The sequence below is a fragment of the Equus quagga genome, unplaced genomic scaffold, assembly GCF_021613505.1.
Source record: "Equus quagga isolate Etosha38 unplaced genomic scaffold, UCLA_HA_Equagga_1.0 146_RagTag, whole genome shotgun sequence".
In the NCBI taxonomy this organism is placed as follows: Eukaryota; Metazoa; Chordata; class Mammalia; order Perissodactyla; family Equidae; genus Equus; species Equus quagga.
The window spans coordinates 10,878,786-10,898,173 of record NW_025796728.1 but is presented as its reverse complement, the minus strand read 5'-3'; the positions used below and the strand labels follow the sequence as shown (position 1 = coordinate 10,898,173).

The following is a 19,388-nucleotide window of genomic DNA, read 5'->3' as shown; positions in this document are numbered from 1 at the left end:
TTCTTCCATTGTGTCTTTCATCTCTAATATTTCTGGTTGATTCTTCTTTATAGTTTCAATCTCTTTTATGAAGTGGCTCCTGAACTCGTTGAATTATTTCTCTATATTCTCTTCTACCTCATTGAGTTTTTTGATGATAGCTATTTTGAATTCACTGTCTTTAGTTTACATATTTCTGAGTCCTCAGGATTGAGTTCTGGGTGCTTGTTGTTTTCTCTCTGATCTGGAGATTTGATGTAGTGCCTGATGCTGGAAGGATGGGTCTTTCTCATTCTGATATTATTCGTTTGTGGTTACAGCCTAGTGCCTCTGGGTGGGGGTCAAGAGCCACATATTCTGAGCCCTCTGCCTTCAGCCAAGATGGTGCAGTGCCAGTTGGAGGAGGGGTGCTTTCTCCTGCATGCAGTCCTGGGTTTCCTGATCAGCTCTCACTATCTGGTCTCCTGGGGTCTTGGCTGGATGAGGCCACCCTGTGTGAAAGCTTTCTCCCCCACTAGCCCCTATTAGAGGGCTTCCCTCTAGGCTGCAAGGGCCCTAGGGAGTCCTGGGTGATCCCACAATGTGCAATCCCTCCCCCACTCCTTCCCTCTCAGAGCCTCCTGTGATCCCAGTCTTTAGGAGAGGGAGCAAAGTTCTCTTTTATCCCATTCCAGCTCCTCTGAGCGGGGCTCCAGCCTCTCCACCCTACATCATGTGGCCACTTGTCTCTGCAAGGTTTTGTGCTTTTAGGGTATTTTCTTTTGGAATATGGTTGCTCCTTTTTGTTATATGTTGGAGATGAGAGAGTCCCGGGAAAGTTCACTCTGCCATGATGCTGATGTCACTCTCTTGCAGTTATTTTTAAAATTATCTCCATATGTGGTATGTGCTGTTTACAATATCCAAACAGTCCTTTCAGTTTCTGAGCTGCGTCTTTTCTGGTAAGAGTTGGTTTTCAATCGATATTATTTATGACTAGTCTGGTATTTTCCTACCTTCAGAAGACCAAATTATACCTACACATTTTACTGTAGTTTTGTGTCTTTGGACCTTACCTGGGTTGATTGTCCATCCTCTGAATGTAAGGAATTCAATTAACTCTATCTTGAGCCTACTCTGTTCTTCCCAAGTTATCACCATAAATAAGGATATCATCAATATAAGAAATAATGGTTTGTGTGTGTGTTGTGTTTTCCTGAAAGGCCTGGATGTCTTCTGTTAGGAGGTTGTTGGCTATATCACTAGGTTCTTAGTGTAAGAAAGTACTTACCTAGTAAACTGATATTATCTACCTTCCCATGTGAATGCAGTCATGGGGCAGCTCTCCTCATCAACAGGTATAGCAAAGAACGTGTTAGCTAAATCTATTACTGTATACATTCCAGATCCAGTGGTGATGTTGTTTATGATAGTGTCCATATCTGGGGTGCTCCTCAATTTTGGGAGAGTGTTTGTTTAAGTTTAATCTATAAACTTATAAAGTTTGTTTAAGTTTGTAAATCTATATGATGCATCTGGCTTTTTAACAGGCCAGATTAGATTATTATACAGTGAAATAGTAGGAATAATAATTTGTTACTTTAGGTGTTCCTGAATTTTTTTCTTCCCTTAAGATTGTATTAGAGTATATTTGTTATTTCAGATCAGATAGGCATTTAAATTGCAGTCCATTTTGCTATAGCCAAATTAGTTTTAGGAATTGTTTCATTCTTATTTGTTACATGATGCCCTATTACATCCATTCCAAGAATGTTTTCCAAATTGAGATGTATAAGGCATTTAGCCTTAATGGGTAGTCTATTATCAATTGTTAGGAATCTATGCACCCATGTCCCTGGGGTTAATTTTCCTCCTAATCCCTTGATTAGTCCTGTTTTATTGTCAAGGTTTTCTAAATTAGTAGGATGTCCTTGTATGATTGTCACTTGTGATCTTGTATCTAACAACGTAGTATTATATATAGTATTTTTATTTATAAAAAGGTTTTTATTGATATGGCCACTGTAACACATGGGTGATTGTCTCTGGCTTGAGCCAGGAGACAGACAAGGTCAAGTCCCTCTATGGGCTCATCAGTCTTCCTCTCCTTTGCCTACAGTGGCTTGTCTATGAATGGGATTAGGTTTAATAAAAGGGTTATTATTTATAGTAAATGGGTTATTAGATGTATATGTGGGTTTGTTCCCCCTAAAAGGTTGGTTATCCATTTCTTTGCCACTGTAAGTACCTTCTAGTATCTACACTGGGCTTTTTACTTCTATAACTAGGATTAGAGGGTGGTAGTCTAAATGGTCTAAATAGCCTAGGCCTGATGGATTTTGTTGTTAGGGTTATTTACATTAGGTGTAGGCCTGTTTTGTCTATATGCATTACTGTTAAAGCTATTGCTTTTATCTTGATTTAGTTTCTCAGCTGTTCTTATCAAGTCAATCAGTTCTCTTGTGTTCCTGGTGCCTGTAAATACCTTAAATAATGCTCTTCTGTCCAATGGGGTGCAGCTTTTAGGATGACACTTTTAATTTTTTCTGTTGCTTCTGCATGTAGCAGTGAGGGTATCTGTCCCCTATCATAAATCATAGTCAATAGTCCTAATTTCATTATAATGTTAGTAGCTTCCCCTGCTGTTTTCCATGGAGGTGTTTTAAGGGATAAAATATTGGGTATAGACCATCTTATTCTCCAGGCTGCTGCTATCCAGTCAAACAAAAGTCTTTGTATATTAACATAATTTTCTCCAAATACTCTAAGGTGTTGACTAAATTTAGCATCAGTGGTAACGGGTTCGAGTTGCACAACCCTTGCTCCTGTGAGGATCAGGTTATGTCCATCTTTGGACCATAAATTGAATAGCCACTGGGTTTCTGTGTCTGAACCAGTTTGTGGGAATTCCATTCTAATTTTTGTCATTTCTTGTCTCGTATAAGCTCTCTGTTCAGTGCCTAATTGGTTCCAAATTATCATTAGTGTGGTTTTGCTTATTCTCATGGGCCTGGCTTCCAGTAGGTTAAATTTACCAGAGCAAAAGGATTATAATAATTATTGTCCTTAGGGTGTGGGTTTGTGCCCGTAGAGCAGAAGTGGATTTCCTCCTACTTAGAAATTACTTTTTTGTGCTCGTGTTTTCCTTTCTGCCTATTAGTATCTATGTTACTTAATGCTCCTAATAAGAGCACTGGAATTTCTTCCTTATTTGCTCTTTTTAATATAGGATATAACTCACTGGGTTGGGTGATCAGGCCAACATCTGGATTTTCCTTAATTCTTTTTCTGGACTAAGTATTCAATAGATCTCCAGGGATCCTCAGACATTAATATATAATCCATTCTACCCCTAAACCACCTCTTGAGTAATTTGTATAAGGTTAATGGTGAGGCATATTTGCTATTGTCCTCCTGCCTTTCAAAACAGTGTTCAAAATGTTTTATTACAGAGAAACTTAATAAAACATTCTAAACCATTTACAATATGGTAAAGCAGTATTAAGATAATTACTGTGGCTAGCGTTAGCATCCAAACCATAACAGCACTATCATTCTGTCTACTCACAGGCTGTTTATAACTTCAGTAGGATGCCATAGATGCTAAGTATACACACATACCTGTTTTATTGCACTTTGCTTTATTGCACTTCACAGACTCAGTGTTTTTTATAAGACCCCCCACCAGCAAAAAGATTATGACTCACTGAAGGCTCAGAGGATGGTTAGCATTTTTAATTAAGGTATGTACATCGTGTTTTTAGACATAATGCTATTGCTCACTTAATAGACTACAGTATAGTGTAACCAAACTTTTATATGCACTGGGAATCCAAAAAATTTGTGTAACTTGCTTTATTGCAATATTCACTTTATTGCACTGGTGTGGAATGGAACCCACAATATCTCCAAAGTATGCCTTTATTAGGTTTAAATTTTGTCAATCCAGTAGTGGGCTTTACCAGATTTTGGTCAGTTATAAATTTGGCATAATTTCTTAACCTGTATTTCAAATTTGACATGGAGTATGGGTACCTTCCACAGCACTGACCAATATTAATTATTACTTTGGGTTGGGTTGCTGACTACACCAATTGTTTTGTTTGCAAGGCAAAAATTATGGTTAGAGACTGAGATTGTCTTTGCCAATAATTTATTTAACACAGTGTCACTGTGGGAATTATAATTTCACAAGCCAATAATATACAGGATAATGTCTCAATAAATAGATAAAGAAATCACATGCTCTAATAATAGATTAATCCCACTATTGTTCTAGGCTAAGGGGAGATGAAAGAAGGAAAGTCTAAATTTAGTTTGAGGGGCCCGCCCAGTGGCGCAGCGGTTAAGTTCGCACGTTCTGCTTTGGCGGCCAGGGGTTCGCCGGCTTGGATCCCGGGTGCGGATAAGGCATCACTTGGCACGCCATGCTGTGGTTGGTGTCCCACATATAAAGTAGAGGAAGATGGGCGCGGATGTTAGCTCAGGGCCAGTCTTCCTCAGCAAAAAGAGGAGGATTGGCAGGAGTTAGCTCAGGGCTAATCTTCCTCAAAAAAAAAAAATTTAGTTTGAGGTGTACCTTTCTACGAGTTGATTCTTGGGAGAATCACTGTAGCCAACCAAGAGCTGACATCCAGCTTCCAGAGCAAAGTGAAAGCCCCTTGTCGCTAGAGAACATTGGCATGGATGAAGGCAGTGGTGCTGGCGGGCAAGATGACGTTCCTCACGAGGCTGCTGCAAGGTTTTCCCCCCTGCTGGTAAAGAGTTGCCCTACCACAGCGGGAGCTGATGCCCGAAGGTCTTTGGAGAGCTGTTTACATCAGCCAATAGTTGCCTTGCTCAGACTGAACAACCTTGAGTAAGTCCTCACAAACCCTTGGTATTTAAAGGCTAAACATCACCCAGCCACAGTTGCTCCTCCACGTGTTCTTATCCATAAACCCCAAACAGCGCTGGTCAACAGCTGAGCTACTGAGTGCTTATCCATGACAACAGATGTCAACGACAACATCCTGACACAGCTTTCTCAACGTGAACAACTTCATTTAAGCCATAACAAGTGGGTTTCAAATCACATCAAACCAATACCTGACAATATTGGATTAAGGAGCGCCCTAAATCCGATGAATCCGGTGTTTTTAGCAGAGGCAGAAGAAGAGACCCAGAAGAGAATGCCACGTTGCCCTGTGACGACAGAGGTAGACGTTGGAGTGATGCATCTACAAGTCAAGCAACATCAAGGATTGCCAGCAACCACCAGACGCTAGGAGAGAGGCATGGACATTTCTCCCTCAGTGCCTCCAGAGGAACCAACAGTACCAACACCTTGATTTTGGACTTCTGACCTCCTGAACTGTGAGAGAATCAGTTTCTGGTGTTTGAAGTCACCCAGTTTGTGGTAATTCGTTATGGCAGCCCTGGGAAACAAACATATCCAGCAAAGCTGACAATTTGATCATTTCTTTGTTCATGGTGCCGTCCACTTCCACCTTTGCACCAACTGTGCCCTCCCTTTGGAGGGCCTTCCCACCCACAGGCCCAGGACGCTTATGCCGCCCCCGGGTTGCCCAAAGACCTTCCAACAGGGCTGGTCTGAGCAGCCCTCCCTAACCAGCTTTGCCCATGTCTCAACCCTTTTAACTTGTCATCTTATTTAGGAACCTAATTTTTATTCTCATCACAGTGTTAAGAACTGGCAACATATTAAGGCAAACTTCTTAAATTGTGGCAGTAGATTGGGGGCATGTGAAGGCACCACACAAACATGGATGGAGAGGATATTCCACGTATGGGTTTTTAAGATAAAAATGAGGACTTCAAAGACGTTTTATGCCTGATGCCATTCAGAGCTATTCGTGCATCCAACAAGTATTTGCTCAGTATCTATAACGAGCCACACACTGTTCTCAGCACTGGGGATAAGCAGTGAACAAGGTACAGAAGGTTCTCATTCTCCTGGAGCTTATAGTTTAGTGAAGAGAAACAGAAAAGAGGTGAACAAGATCATTTCAGAGGTGATGTGCGCTGTAAAGAAAACCAAGGGGAGCAACGTGGGGGAGAGTGTCTGGGGGGAATGTCCCCTTGGACTGGGAATTACGGAGAGGCCTCTCTGAGGAAATGATGTTCGAGCTGAGACACAAGTGGCAAGAACAAGCTAAGCATGCTCCAGGGAAAGACTAATCTCAGGGCAGGAGTGACATGTGTCAGGTGCAGAGGTGACAGAGACGGGAAACAACTTGGCGCATTGAGGAACAGCCAGAAGGCAATTGACGCTGGAGTGTGGTGGGCAAGGAAGAGAGAGGAAAGAGACGTACAGGTAAGTTCACAGTGGCAGGCAGGCAGACCACAACAGCAGGTCATGATGAGGAACTCCACTTTTGTTCTAACTCTAAGAACTCATTAGAAGCAAGAGAATGGCTTAATATAATTTACACTTTAAAAACAATCACTCCCGGGCAGGCCCGATGGTGCAGCAGTTAACTGTGCACATTCCGCTTTGGCGGCCCGGGGTTCGCCGGTTCGGATCCTGGGTGCAGACATGGCACCGCTTGGTACACCATGCTGTGGTAGGCGTCCCACATAAAAAGTAGAGGAAGGGGGGCATGGATGTTAGCTCAGGGCCAGTCTTCCTCAGCGAAAAGAGGAGGATTGGCAGCAGTTAGCTCAGGGCTAATCTTCCTCAAAAAGAAAAAAAAGAGTAAGAGCAAGGAGGCCGGTTAGGAGGTTACTGCAGTCGTACAGGTGAGAGGTATTGGTGGCTCGATCAGGATGGTGCGTGCTCTGATCCAGGTTGCACAGTGGAACATGCACACTCTTCTCTCGTGATAGGTGTACGTAGCCAGGAAATGTTCAAAGGCTGGACCACCATCTGTGGGTTGTAAATGTCTGTCTTCATGAGGGTGCAGACAAAGATTCTGTATCAGAGGGAGCCAAAGTATGGTGGCATAAACAAGGTAATTTACTTCTCTCACATAACAGAGGTGAGCAGTCCAGGACATGGGGAGAGGCTGGCATGGGCAGCACAAAATGTTAGACTGAGGAGCACATCATCAACAGGAGGCTTTCATCTCCAGGTTCTAGATGGCTCCTCCAGTTCTTATCTCTTAGACAGAGGAAAGGTCGTTTGGGCAAAGGAATCCATACTCATCTTTCTTAGAGACAGGACTCAGAGTGGCACTTAGGTTCCAGCTACATCCCTTTGCTCAGAATTTAGTCACGCATCCACATCAAGCTGCCAGGGAGACTGGGAAATGTAGTCTCTAGATGGGTTGTGAGGTGCCCTGATAAAATTCGTGCATTCTAGTATTAAATAAAGGGAGAATGGATATTGGTGACAGCTCACAACGTGTGTCACAACATCTTCAGTTTATCTGCATAGACATCTGTTATGGGCTGAATTGCATACCCTCCAAAACTCCTACGTGGCAGCCCTAACCCTGCAGTACCCCAGACTGTGACTATACTCGGAGATGGGGACTTTAAAGAGGTAACTAGGGTTAAATGAGGTCATAAGTGTGGGGCCCTAGTCCAATACGTCCTTACAAAAAAAGGAAGAGATACCAGGGATGTGTGCACACAGAGAAAAGGCCATCTAAGGACATGGAGAAGACAGACGTCTGTTCCCAATGAGAGGGGCCTCAGGAGAAACCAGACATACTGGCATTTTGCTCCTGGACTTCCAGCCTTCTCGATAATGGTCATGAGGCAGGCTGTCCCAGTCCTCACTCCTCTATCCCTGCCCTTACCCCCAAACAGCTAATTGGTCTGGAGTCGAGAGAGTGGAGATAGTGAGAAAGTTTGAGTGGTTCACCATCTCTGCTCCCCAACCTTCTTGGAGCTCAGTTGGGTCCCCACCTTTGAATTCTTTGAGACACCTCTGTATCCTCCAAATAAACACCCCCTTTCTCAAGTTGATATCTGCTACTTGCAACCAGAAGAATTCAACAGAGGAAAGAGGATTCCTGGAGATAAAAAATCTTTATCTAAAAAAGAAATTGATCTCTTACAATAGAATCTTCATGTCTGAAATGCGTGTGTTTTCATGAAGCAAAAACTGCAGGCTTTGTGAAATTCTGTTAAAATGTCAAAATTCTATATGTTCAATATCAACAATATTTTGTGGGCAACACTGAAACAATTTTAAAACATCTGATCGTTTAGAGTGTGTGACACAGTTTGTGATTGTTTGCTGAGCTTTGTCATTGTTGTTATTTTTGTTTAGGAAACAGTCTAACAGAGGCTGAGGAAATTTACCATTTCATAAAGGGAAGGAAAGTAAGTCCTCTCCTGAAGCACAAGGAAGGGCTAGCGCAGCCAGATGACTCTGATAAGATTTCACTAAGGCTCATTTCTTTACCATTATTAATTATGAAACTGGTTTATGGAATGAGCTAAGTCCTGAAGGAAAGGGCTTTATCTTTCTCTCTAACCACTGTCTTATAGTCAGGTTTTGTTGAACCTCCCCCTGTCAGGATCTGTTTAGGATCTAGCCTGAATCTTGGGCAGGTCCCATATATTTTAGTGACATGTCTCATTTTAGTAATTGCACCTGTGTTTCAGGCATTAAAATGTCCACGTCAGTCCAATTTAACATCAGTCTCACACCTAATTCAAACTTCTGCTTGGCCCCTGCTCAGGCCTTTCTTGCAGTGAAGTGGGGAAGGAGTGTGGTCAGTTTCTTTACTCTTCCTCCATCTTCTCTGCCTTCTCTATATTCTGGATGTCCCCAGGCCACTGCAAGAGGAGAGTGTATTAGACAAAGAGCAGCAAATCTCCCTGCAGTTAACTGTTGGATAAGGCAGATAGGCCACCATGCCTCTGTCTCTTACTACGGCAGAGTCCAAATATTGGCTCTTTTCACAGATGCATCAGTGGATTATTTAGAGGCCTCGGTTGGATCCCACATTGCACAGTTCTTTGACACAAGTGGCACATTCTCTGGTTGACCTCTTGCAGCAACCCCCCACAATACGCCTCTGCCCCATGACCCCATGGCCTCTCACCACTATAGTCCCCTTGCATAACAGGCTGCCTTTTAGCTGAGGCCCTATCATGAAAACTCAAGCCCAGCTACCCTTCCCATGATCAACATGGCCCACAGGAAACTCACATGCTTTTGCTGTGCCAGATAATGGAAGGGAATGTTGCAATTGCTGCTTCCCTTCTCTCCTCATCTTGCCATTTTGGGCTGATCAAGCCAACCTATCACCGTCTGAATTCTTCAGGTGGGAAACATTCGTCCATTTATTCAATAAATATTTATCAAGCACCTATATTTGTCAAGCATCATTCACAAATGTCTCATTTACCTTTGGAAGAAATCCAAAGCAATCTCCCCACACGTGTAAAATCTCTACTAATGACTCTCCAATCACCCTTTTGAATCTAGTCTTCTGGAAATGGGTAATATGGGTTGATAGTCACTGGTCTCTTTCTGCTATTTCTTAATAATTCCCCCCTGGCTATGTCTAACATCTCTTTTTTAAATGTGGTGGCATTTCCTGCCTTTGTCAGCTTCGAGGCATTAGCCAAAATTCTAAGATAGCCAGAAAAGCCCTATTCAATAACCAATTACAAATAAATTTGGCTCTGAATTTCCTTGGCAAGCAGACACATCCATGTCTTGGGCCTCAACAGCCAATGACTAAAGTCTATATTTCCCTCCATTTACATAAATGACTATGCCATGAGTCCCGATGGTTAATTGCATATTCATGTGGCAGTGTCCAAAATTTAATAAACTATTATTCGGATGTGAAGAAAAAACACTTCTTTATTTTCCATAACTCATCCAAATTTTTCCCAAGGCCCAAAATTGAACAGGATGACAAAGCTCACCCAGAGGCCAATGAGGAACCATAGGACACTCCAGGGACCACTGCATACTGTTCTGAGGTTGATTCTTTCCTTGCCGCCATGAAGTGCCATAAACTCCTGCTCACACAGAATCCATTTTGGAGAGGAGAGAGGAGAGGAAAGGTCCTTGAATGACTGAGCACTTACTCGAAAGAGACTGTTTGAATGAGAAACAGAGTGGTTAAACCAGAAGAGACTGAGCTATCTGTAATTGGCAAGTTTGAGCACCACCTCATCCTCCAGCATGGTTCCCCAGCTCAGTTCAAACACAGTTTTCACTACTGAACCCGTGCAGATAATGGAGGCACAATCCAGACAATAACTTAAAACCATAGAGTTCATCAGAATTCAAGTCGACGGTTTCTTAAGTTAAGTTTGGTTTCCTGACTTGTTTTTTAAGTTTTCACATCATTGTTTTCAATGACTAGTGCTACTTTCATATTAAAAGCAGCTCTAATGTTAGCCCAAAAAAGTCCACGTTTGCTCTTCTCCTTGGGCCATTCCAAATAAGTCCTCTGTGTCATGAGAGCCCTGAGCTTGTGATACTTGCTGGGAATGTTGTTCTGTGGAATGGGTTCCAGCAAGATCAGGATTAAGTTATCAGATCCTTCATGAAAGAGATTGTGGTGGGCAAAGTAGAGTTCATAATGGCACCACTCACTCTGAACAAAATTGGGAGACAAAACAAAGATGGACTTGTAACTTTTCTCAATGCAGTTTATGATATTTTCCACAATGCTCTTGCCAGGAACAAAGTTTCTCTCATGGAGACAAATCCGTATATCTTCTTTTTCTAAGCAAGGTACTAGTTCATTCTTCACCCAGGCAGAATCACGTTCACTGTATGAAATAAAAGCATGGAACTGGAGAGTTCTTTGGAGTTCTTCTAAGGGTATGTTCCTAGCCCTGCGCCGGGTCTGCGTCCACTGACACACCATCCTGAGATACCAGGGCAGATCCAGGTAGATACAGAGGATGCTCACAGTAACAGCCAACACCAGCACAGGGACCACAATGGTGACAACAAGCAGAGCTGTGTTGCAGGATAATTGAGACAGATGAAAGTCCTTTAGTGGGGTTCCCTTATAGCTTTCTGGATACTCACACTTATAAGAATCAGGCCAACCCTCTACCACATCACCTGATACTTGGCCTATACTTTGGATAAATTCTCTTAGCTCACACGTACATTGGAATGGATTGTTCCCTGCTTTTATTGACCTAATCTTCTGGCAACTTTGGAAGAAATCGGCTGATGGGTCGGAAATTAAATTATAGTCAATGATCAGTATAGAAAGGCCGTTAAAGGCACCACATCCAGGAAGGTCGGCTAAAGAATTGAAAGCAACATTGAGTACTTGCAGGGCTTCCAGGCTGGTGATATCTTTAGGGATGCTCCTTATTCTGTTATTGTGAAGATCAAGTACCTTGACCCTGGGAGGTAAACATCTGAAAACAGAGTCAGTAAGTATATTTGAAGACAAATTTAACACCACTAGACTCTCAACCCAAGGGCAATTTCCATCAGGTCCATGATATTCCAGAGAATTCCAGCTAACATCCAGTATTTCCAAAGATGGCATATTCTTAGTCATGAGGCCTACTTTGAAAAGATCTTTTAATTCGTTCTTTTGTAAGATAAGTGTCTCCAATCTAACTAAAGTGGAACAGTTTTGAAAAATACTATCTGTGAAAACATTCTGGGTAAAGTTCAAAAACTTAAATGTGCTCGGTGCCTGAGGACAAACCATATGTATAAAAGGTGTATCTGATATGGTTAACATCATAATGTTCATCTCAGAAAACACTGTGTACAACACTTGCTGTGAAAAAATATAAACTCTGTTTGTAATATGTTCTATTTTCAATGCTTTCAATGCCGTTTTAGAATAGGTAAAATCTTCTTTACCAATGCTTTTAACTATTGTTAAATTGCAAATATGGAGAGATTCTACAGGTTTGGGCCAAAGGAATTGAAAAACTCTAACCAAGCATTTCCATGTTGTTTCCACATGGTTGAGGGTAATATTCAGTAGGGTTGGCTGTCTAATGGGGTCTGACAAAAATTTAATCAAAACTTGACAGTTGTCATCATTCAATTTAATATTAGTCAGTTGTAAGCACCCTAAACTATTAAGTGATATGTTCACTTGGACAGAGAATAAATTATATGGGTGGAAAACAAGCTGAAGTGTTTTTGTATTTGGAATTTGAAGACTTTCTGTCTGGTTTTCTTTCACATAATAACCTTCTAAATCAAGAAGGATGCAACTTAGATGCAAGTGAGCAATTGGTAGCAGATCTAATTGCTGAAACCTTGTAGCACTTAATCCCAAGAAATCCAGTTGAGTCAAGTTGCCAAATTCCTTACAAATGGGCAGGACTTCAAAGTCATTGAATGAGAGATCTAAATGCTTGAGACTCATGATAGGATGGCAGGAAATCTTCTGCAACTGATTGTGAGATAAATCCAAATATTCTAAATCCGGGTTGAACTTGAAAATACTAAAATCAAGGTACCGGATGCTATTACGGGAAAGTCTCAAGACTTTCAACCCTGAGAGAAAGCTCACGTCGGAGAGGTGAAGCTCAGATATGCAGTTTTGAGACATGTCTAAGACCTTGGTTTCTGGTGGCAAGTCTTTCAGAACATGAGTAAGGCCTATTTTTGACATGTCTACTGCAAATTTACTTTCATCAGAGAATTGGATTATGGTTCCAACTATTAAGGTCACGATGTAAACAAAATTAAAGATTCTAACAACACATTTGTTGTCTTTGGTCATGATGTTCAAGCGGTAGTCCCTCAAAGGGTTGTTGCTGTTCTTCAGAGCATCTTGATACGCGTCCAAATTCTAGAAATATAATATACATTAGGATGTATAAAGACTGGAGGATTGCTCTCAAACTTCCACTTACTAACACAAAATCTCACTGATTCCCTCATTTACTTTCAGAGTCATTTCTTCCCCATAATTTAATGTGGTGTTTTTCCCAGTTGTGCAGCCTGCTAGGCGGAGGCAATACAGACCTCATTATCAAGAATTGCGGTTGTGTGTTTTAACCCATCTGGTGGCTTTCTGAGGGATCCACTCAGCAGCTTGCCTTTGTTTCACGCCCCTCAGAACTTCCTCAGGGCTAGAACAGCCTCCCCGGCAGTGTTTGCTGAAAACCTTTAAAGGTAAATATACTAGCCACAGCTGCCTGGAGCAGGGAATAACAGATGGGACAAGCAGCAGACACACCAAAAAGCCAGAGAAGGAAGAGGCTGGGAAAGGAGATACATGGGAGAAAAGTCTTTGGAAAGCTCCACGTACGAGGGAATCTTGGAAGCCACACACATGCCCAGGGCTGGAGGCATGCTCAGAAAAGACATGCATGCTGAGAAAATATTCAACTTTCACCTCTAGCTAACTTTTAGCTTCTGTACAAGCAGAATGTGAAGGCCAAGGAAGAGTTATAAACAGCCTGGGTCAGCATTGAAGAAGAGCTTCAGCACAGAGCCAATCTGCCAAGATCAGGAGTTTTGTTTTTGCTTTGTTTTATTTTATCTCAGAGTATTTAAGAAAATCTCCACTGGGGCTGGCCCGGTGACACAGTGGTTAAGTTCATACGTCCCGCTTCTCACCGGCCCGGGGTCTGCCAGTTCAGATCCCAGGTGCAGACATGGCATCGCTTGTCAAGCCATGCCGTGGCAGGCATCCCACATATAAAAAGTAGAGGAAGATGGGCATGGATGTTAGCTCAGGGCCAGTCTTCCTCAGCAAAAAAGAGAAGGATTGGCAGCAGATGTTAGCTCAGGGCTAATCTTCCTCAAAAAAAGAAAAAAAAAAAGAAAATCTCCATCAAGTCACTAACTGACCACTAAGTTAATGGAACAGAGAATGTGATGGCTATACACAACAAAGAATACAGTTTTTATAAAAATAGTTTAGAAAAGTTACTAAACAAACAACCAACCATACCCCACAATAAACAGCAACAACAAATCCTGGGAGAGAGGATAATCTGCGTTACCATATTATAATATTCAAAATGCCTGCTTTAAACAAAAGAACTATGAGGCATGCAAAGAAAGAAGGAAATATCGACCATTCATGGGGAAAAAATAAATTAAAAGAACAAAGTTAGAGAACTGACACTACCCAATTTCAAGACTTACTATAAAGCTACAGTAATCAAGACAGTGTGTTATTGGCCAAAGGACAGACAGATCAAAAGACCAGAATAGAGAGCGCAGAAACAGACCCACACAAATACAGTCAACCGATCTTTGACAAAGGAGCAAAGGCAATTTACTGAAGAAAGGATAGTCTTTTCAACAAATGGTGCAGCAACAGCTAGACATCCACATGCAAAAAAACAATGAAGGTCTAGAGACAGACTCTACACTTTTCATAAAAATTAGCTCAAAATGGATCACAGAGCTACAAGTAAAATGCAAAACTTTAAAACTTCTAGGGAATAATAGAGGAGAAAATCCAGATGACCTTGGGTTTGGTGATGGCTTTTTAGATACAACATCAAAAACAGAATCCATGAAAGAAAAAATTAAGCTGGAATTCATTAAAATTAAAATTTTCTGTTTTACAAAAGACACTGTTAAGGTAAAGAAAAAATAAGCTACAGACTGGGAGAAAATATTTGTAAAACATATATCTGATAAAGGATTTGCATCTAAAATATACAATGAACTTTTAAACTCAACAATAAAGAAAACAAACATCACAATTTCAAAATGGGAAAAAGATCTGAACAGATACCTCACCAAAGAACATATACCAATGGAAAATAAGCATATGAAAAGATACTCAAGGGCCCACCCCGTGGCCCAGTGGTTAAGTGCGCGCGCTCCACTTCTGCAGCCCACGGTTTCGCCAGTTCGGATCCTGGGCACGGACATGGCACCGCTTGTCAGGCCATGCTGAGGCGGCATCCCACGTGCCACAACTGGAAGGCCACGTGCCACGTACCCACAACTAAAATATACAACTATGTACTGGGGGGATTTGGGGAAAAAAGCAGGAAAAAGAAAAAGAAGAAGATTGGCAACAGTTGTTAGCTCAGGTGCCAATCTTTAAAAAAAAGAAAGAAAGAAAGAAAAGATACTCAATATCATCAAGGTCATCAGGGAATTGCAATTAAAACAACAAAGAAACACCACTATGCACCTATTAGAATGGCCAAAGTCCTGAACCATCAAATGTTGGTGAGGATATGGAGCACCAGGGATTTTCATTCATTGCTGGCCAGAATTCAAAATGGTACAGACACTTCAGAAGACAGTCTGACAGTTTCTTATAAAGCTAAACATAGTCTTACTATATGATCCAGGATTCACACTCCTAGGTGTTAAGCCAAATGTAACGAAAAATCTATGTCCACCCAAAAACCTGCATGTGGATGTTTACAGCAGCTTTATTCATAACTGCCAAAAACTGAAAGCAACAAAACGTCCTTCAATAGGTAAAAAGATAAAGATATATGGTACATCCACATAATGGAACATTATTCAGCAACAAAAAGAAATGAGCTATCAAGGCACAAGAAGTCACAGAGAAACCAAAATGCATATTGCTAAGTGAAAGAAGCCAGTCTGAAAAGGCTGTCAACTATATGATTCCAACTCTATGACATTCTGGAAAAGGCAAAACTAAAGAGACAAAAAAAAAAAAAAAAAAGCAGTGGTTGCCAGGGGTTAGGGGGAGGGAGGAAGGAATAAGCAGAACACAAAGGATTTTGGGGGCAGTGAAACTATTCCATATGATAGTGTAATGGTGGATATATGACACTGTGCATTTGCCAGAACCCACAGAACTATACAACACTGAGACTGGATCCTAACGTAAAGTATGGACTTTAGTAATAATAATGTCCATATTGATTCATCCATTATAACAAATGTGCCGCACTAAAGCAAGACGTTATAATAGGGAAAGCGGTGTGCAGTGGAGAGGGGCTACATGGGAATTCTCTGAACTTTTTGTTTTCAACTTTTCTTTAAACCTAAAACTGCTCTAAAAAAGAATGTCCGTTAATTTGAAAAAAGAAGAGACGTTAACAGAAAGAAGTCTCTGAAGAAGTGCAGGCATTGAGTTACTAGACAGAGACTTTACATCAACTGGATTAAAAATTAACTACATGACTATGATCTTTTCTCTCTGGACTCAGAGAATACTTTATTCTCTTTTAAAGATCAGTCCTTTAGGGGCCGGGCCGGTGGTGCAGCGGTTAAGTTCATACATTCCACTTCGGCGGCCCAGGGTTCATCAGTTCACATCCCCAGTGAGGATCTACGCACCGCACCACTTGTCAAGCCGTTCTGTGACTGGCGTCCCACATATATAGTAGAGGAAGATGGGCACGGATGTTAGCTCAGGGCCAGTCTTCCTCAGCAAAGAGGAGAGTTGGCGGCAGATATTAGCTCAGGGCTAATCTTCCTCAAAAAACAATAAAGACCAGTCCTTTTGTCCCCCCAAAATGTGATACCAGCCAGTTTGATAATCTAAAATTGTACAAAAGGGTAAGCAAGAAGCTCTTCACCGAAACCTCAAGGCATTCTCAAGAGTCTACACTAGTATTCAATTTGGCACTAAACTCAGTCATCTGCAGCAACCAGTGACCCATGAGTGAAGGGTTAAAAACGCCATTTCCCTCCTTCTCCATGGACTAATCTGACCTAGCATCAACTTTCTAGCTCTTTTCTGAAAACGTGATACATGTAGAATGTTAATTATGTTACCGGAAAACCGTTATGTACAGTGAAAATGACCCTTGAACGGTAAATAACATTCAGGCTGAAAGGACTATGTGTGAACTATAATACCAGGTAGGAAACTCCTGCTATGCTTCCTCTCCTATATCTCTCTGAGAAAGCTGGGACCAACTGTGGTCTATTAAGACTTGTGAGTCTGAATGTTTAGATGAGCCTGAGAAGAAAACCTCCTGTCTGGCATTGCAGAGTCATGACAGCAGTGGGCTTGACTTTCAGATCCTCAACTCAATTTGGCCAAGGCAACATGAGATGAAAGAGATGGGGAGGAAGGTGGTTGACAAGACACTGAGGCCTGATTAGAAGGCCCAACCACCTGTGGCTTGATGATTAAAGCTCTCTGGTATATGCCAGGGGATAAATCCTTTTGTGAGGGTGAATGAGGGTTGGAACAAGGCCAAGTTTGTGTCACATGGAAAAACTACCTACTCACTTCACCTCCATGGATTGGACATCACCAAAACCAGCTGTAGCTGGGCTGGCAGAGATGATACTACCATTCATGGGGCCATTTGAGAAGATACAAATAATACAGGCCAAACCAGGCATTGACAACTGGCCAAGGGGTGGAAGCAGGTACACCAGCCCAGAGACCCCATGTTTGTGACGGGACAAAAGGATGGGACTAAAATTGTGCAAAAGGTCAAGCAAGAAGCCAGTCCAGGAAACTCAGACATAAACTCATGAGTCTACACTGTTCTGGCTCTGATCTGCACAGAAAAGCATCTATGAGCCCTCCACAGGGAACAAAAGCTGGCAAGGCCAGACAAGGCTCCATGGTCACCTAACTCCCACAGCAACATCATAAGAGCAGCAATGGAAGCTGTGATGGCAACATGGCAGCATCCTTGCACCTACACAAGAGGGCCCACAACCACATTTGCCTGGAGCCACCTACAGATAGAAGTTAGAAGTGCTCTTACAAACTAGCAAGGGGTGTAGCCGCCCCTGACGCAGGAAGGGTTAATAATCACTGGAAAAGGCTTGCCAACAAACTGTGACCCAGAGGTGAGAAGGCCAGTCAGCCAATGACGGGTAAGACCTCCAGGAAGAGGCAACCTAAGCCAGGAGTTGTTGCCTGGGGGCACAGATGGAGACACTATAACGATATTGGGAGAAGGAGGGGCCGTTGCCTAGGAGGCCTTGCCTGCTCCGAGATAAAAATATACAAGCATAGCAAAAACATGATAATATCAAAACAGAGGCCGAGGGAGGGCTCCTTGAGAAATCACTAAGAATTCTTGGCATTCGCTAATTACTTCATCCAGAACACCTGTGTATGTTTAACAGATGTAAGCTATGTATATATTGAAACACTGGTTATGATAAACTCAGAGTGGCCATCAGCCCTCTCCGCATCTATCCTGATGTGTACATTGGATTGTGACACCGACAAGGGGCAGTTGAGATAACACATATACTCCACTCATTCTCATCACAGGAAATTTTGTTAGTCACAGGATCTCATTTTTTGACACAATTCCCATAAAAATGGATGTGTATTTTTCCAACTCTCATTAGACCAGAAGCAACAAGGTTTCAAGAGACAGGGACACAGGATTCAGTGCTTGATAATCCAAAAACATCAAGTTCCTACAGTTGACACTCTGATAAAACAGGAGAAGATAGAGAAATATTAAAAAGCACATTGAAGAAGTCAAAAGGTGTGTCAGGCTAAAGCTGCTGTATGTTAAGAGAGAGCAGTTTTCCCAGGGCCAAGAAGGTCTCACTGTATTACAACAGATTTAGACATTGATGTTCATGGCAATGATACTAAGTGAACAAGAAAGATTACCTGGCTGAGGGGTGGAGGCATGTGCATGAGCCCACAGACCCCATATTTGTGACTGGGACAGAGGGTTGGAAATGGGAGGATCACTCAAGCCTATTTAGGATCTGATCTGCACAGAAAAGTATCTAGGAGTCCCCAGGGGACAAGAGCAAGCAACAATATTTCTTAAGTTGGGCCTTGTGTAGCAGGAATAATTGAAAGAAGACTTTCACTACTCGTTTAGTTTTATTAAAAAAAGGATCCATTGTCCATCACCAGAGGGTATATTGGAAATAGTAAAATAGTCAAGAGATGAGTAGGGTTTTAATTAACCATTTTTTGGAAAAGTAAAAACTCTTCTTGGCTGGGAAACTTTCATTCTAAAATGGCATATGGTTAAAAGTCCCTCACTGCTCCTCTCATACAACCTCTCCCAACTGCCCACTAACACACCCAGGAAAACACAGAAACACTTGAAAATCCAACTTGCCACTAAAAATGGTGAAAGAATGAAACAATGAATACACTGAAGAACGGAAAACTAATGGCAGGATACAAAAGCATCTCCACTCATGGAAAAGTAACTGGAGATGTATTAAGGAAAGCCTGGCATACTCAAGCTTTGTCTCAGGAAAATAGACACCCTGACAAAAGTAGGAAGAAATTTAGTTCCTCTCTCTGTCTCTGATTGAAATACCAAGGATGAATGACAAGCAGGTAATTAAGCAGCATTTCATTTACCCAAATAACACTAAGGTGAGTGGGTCAGAGTTTTGCTTCTACAGACCATGCCTTCCAACTCTCCAACATTTCTACACCTAGTCAGTGATGGACGCTATCAGATAAGAACTGCTCAAGAAGCACTCTCACCTCTCCTACTCAACATAGTACTGGAAGTCCTAGCCAGAGCAATTAGGCAAGAAAAAGAAATAAAAGGCATCCAAGATGGAAAGGAAGAAGTAAAATTTTCTCAGTTTGCAGATAATATGATCTTATATGTAGAAAAACCTAAAGACTCCACCAAAAAAAACC

The 19,388-nt window shown here is 41.8% G+C and overlaps 1 protein-coding gene across 3 annotated transcripts in view; it reads right to left on the bottom strand.

The window, feature by feature from the left end:
• Positions 1 to 6,610: 6,610 nt before the first annotated feature.
• LOC124232970 (toll-like receptor 6) overlaps positions 6,611 to 19,388 on the bottom strand; it is a 30,876-nt gene continuing 18,098 nt past the window's right edge. For 2 of the 3 annotated variants that reach the window (XM_046649947.1, XM_046649948.1), the window contains one exon: positions 6,611 to 12,668. In XM_046649947.1, coding sequence (XP_046505903.1) covers positions 10,209 to 12,668 — 2,460 coding nt within the window. In that variant the 3' untranslated portion in view covers positions 6,611 to 10,208. The remainder of the gene's footprint in view (positions 12,669 to 19,388) is intronic. The other variant, XR_006886947.1, reaches the window with a different exon arrangement.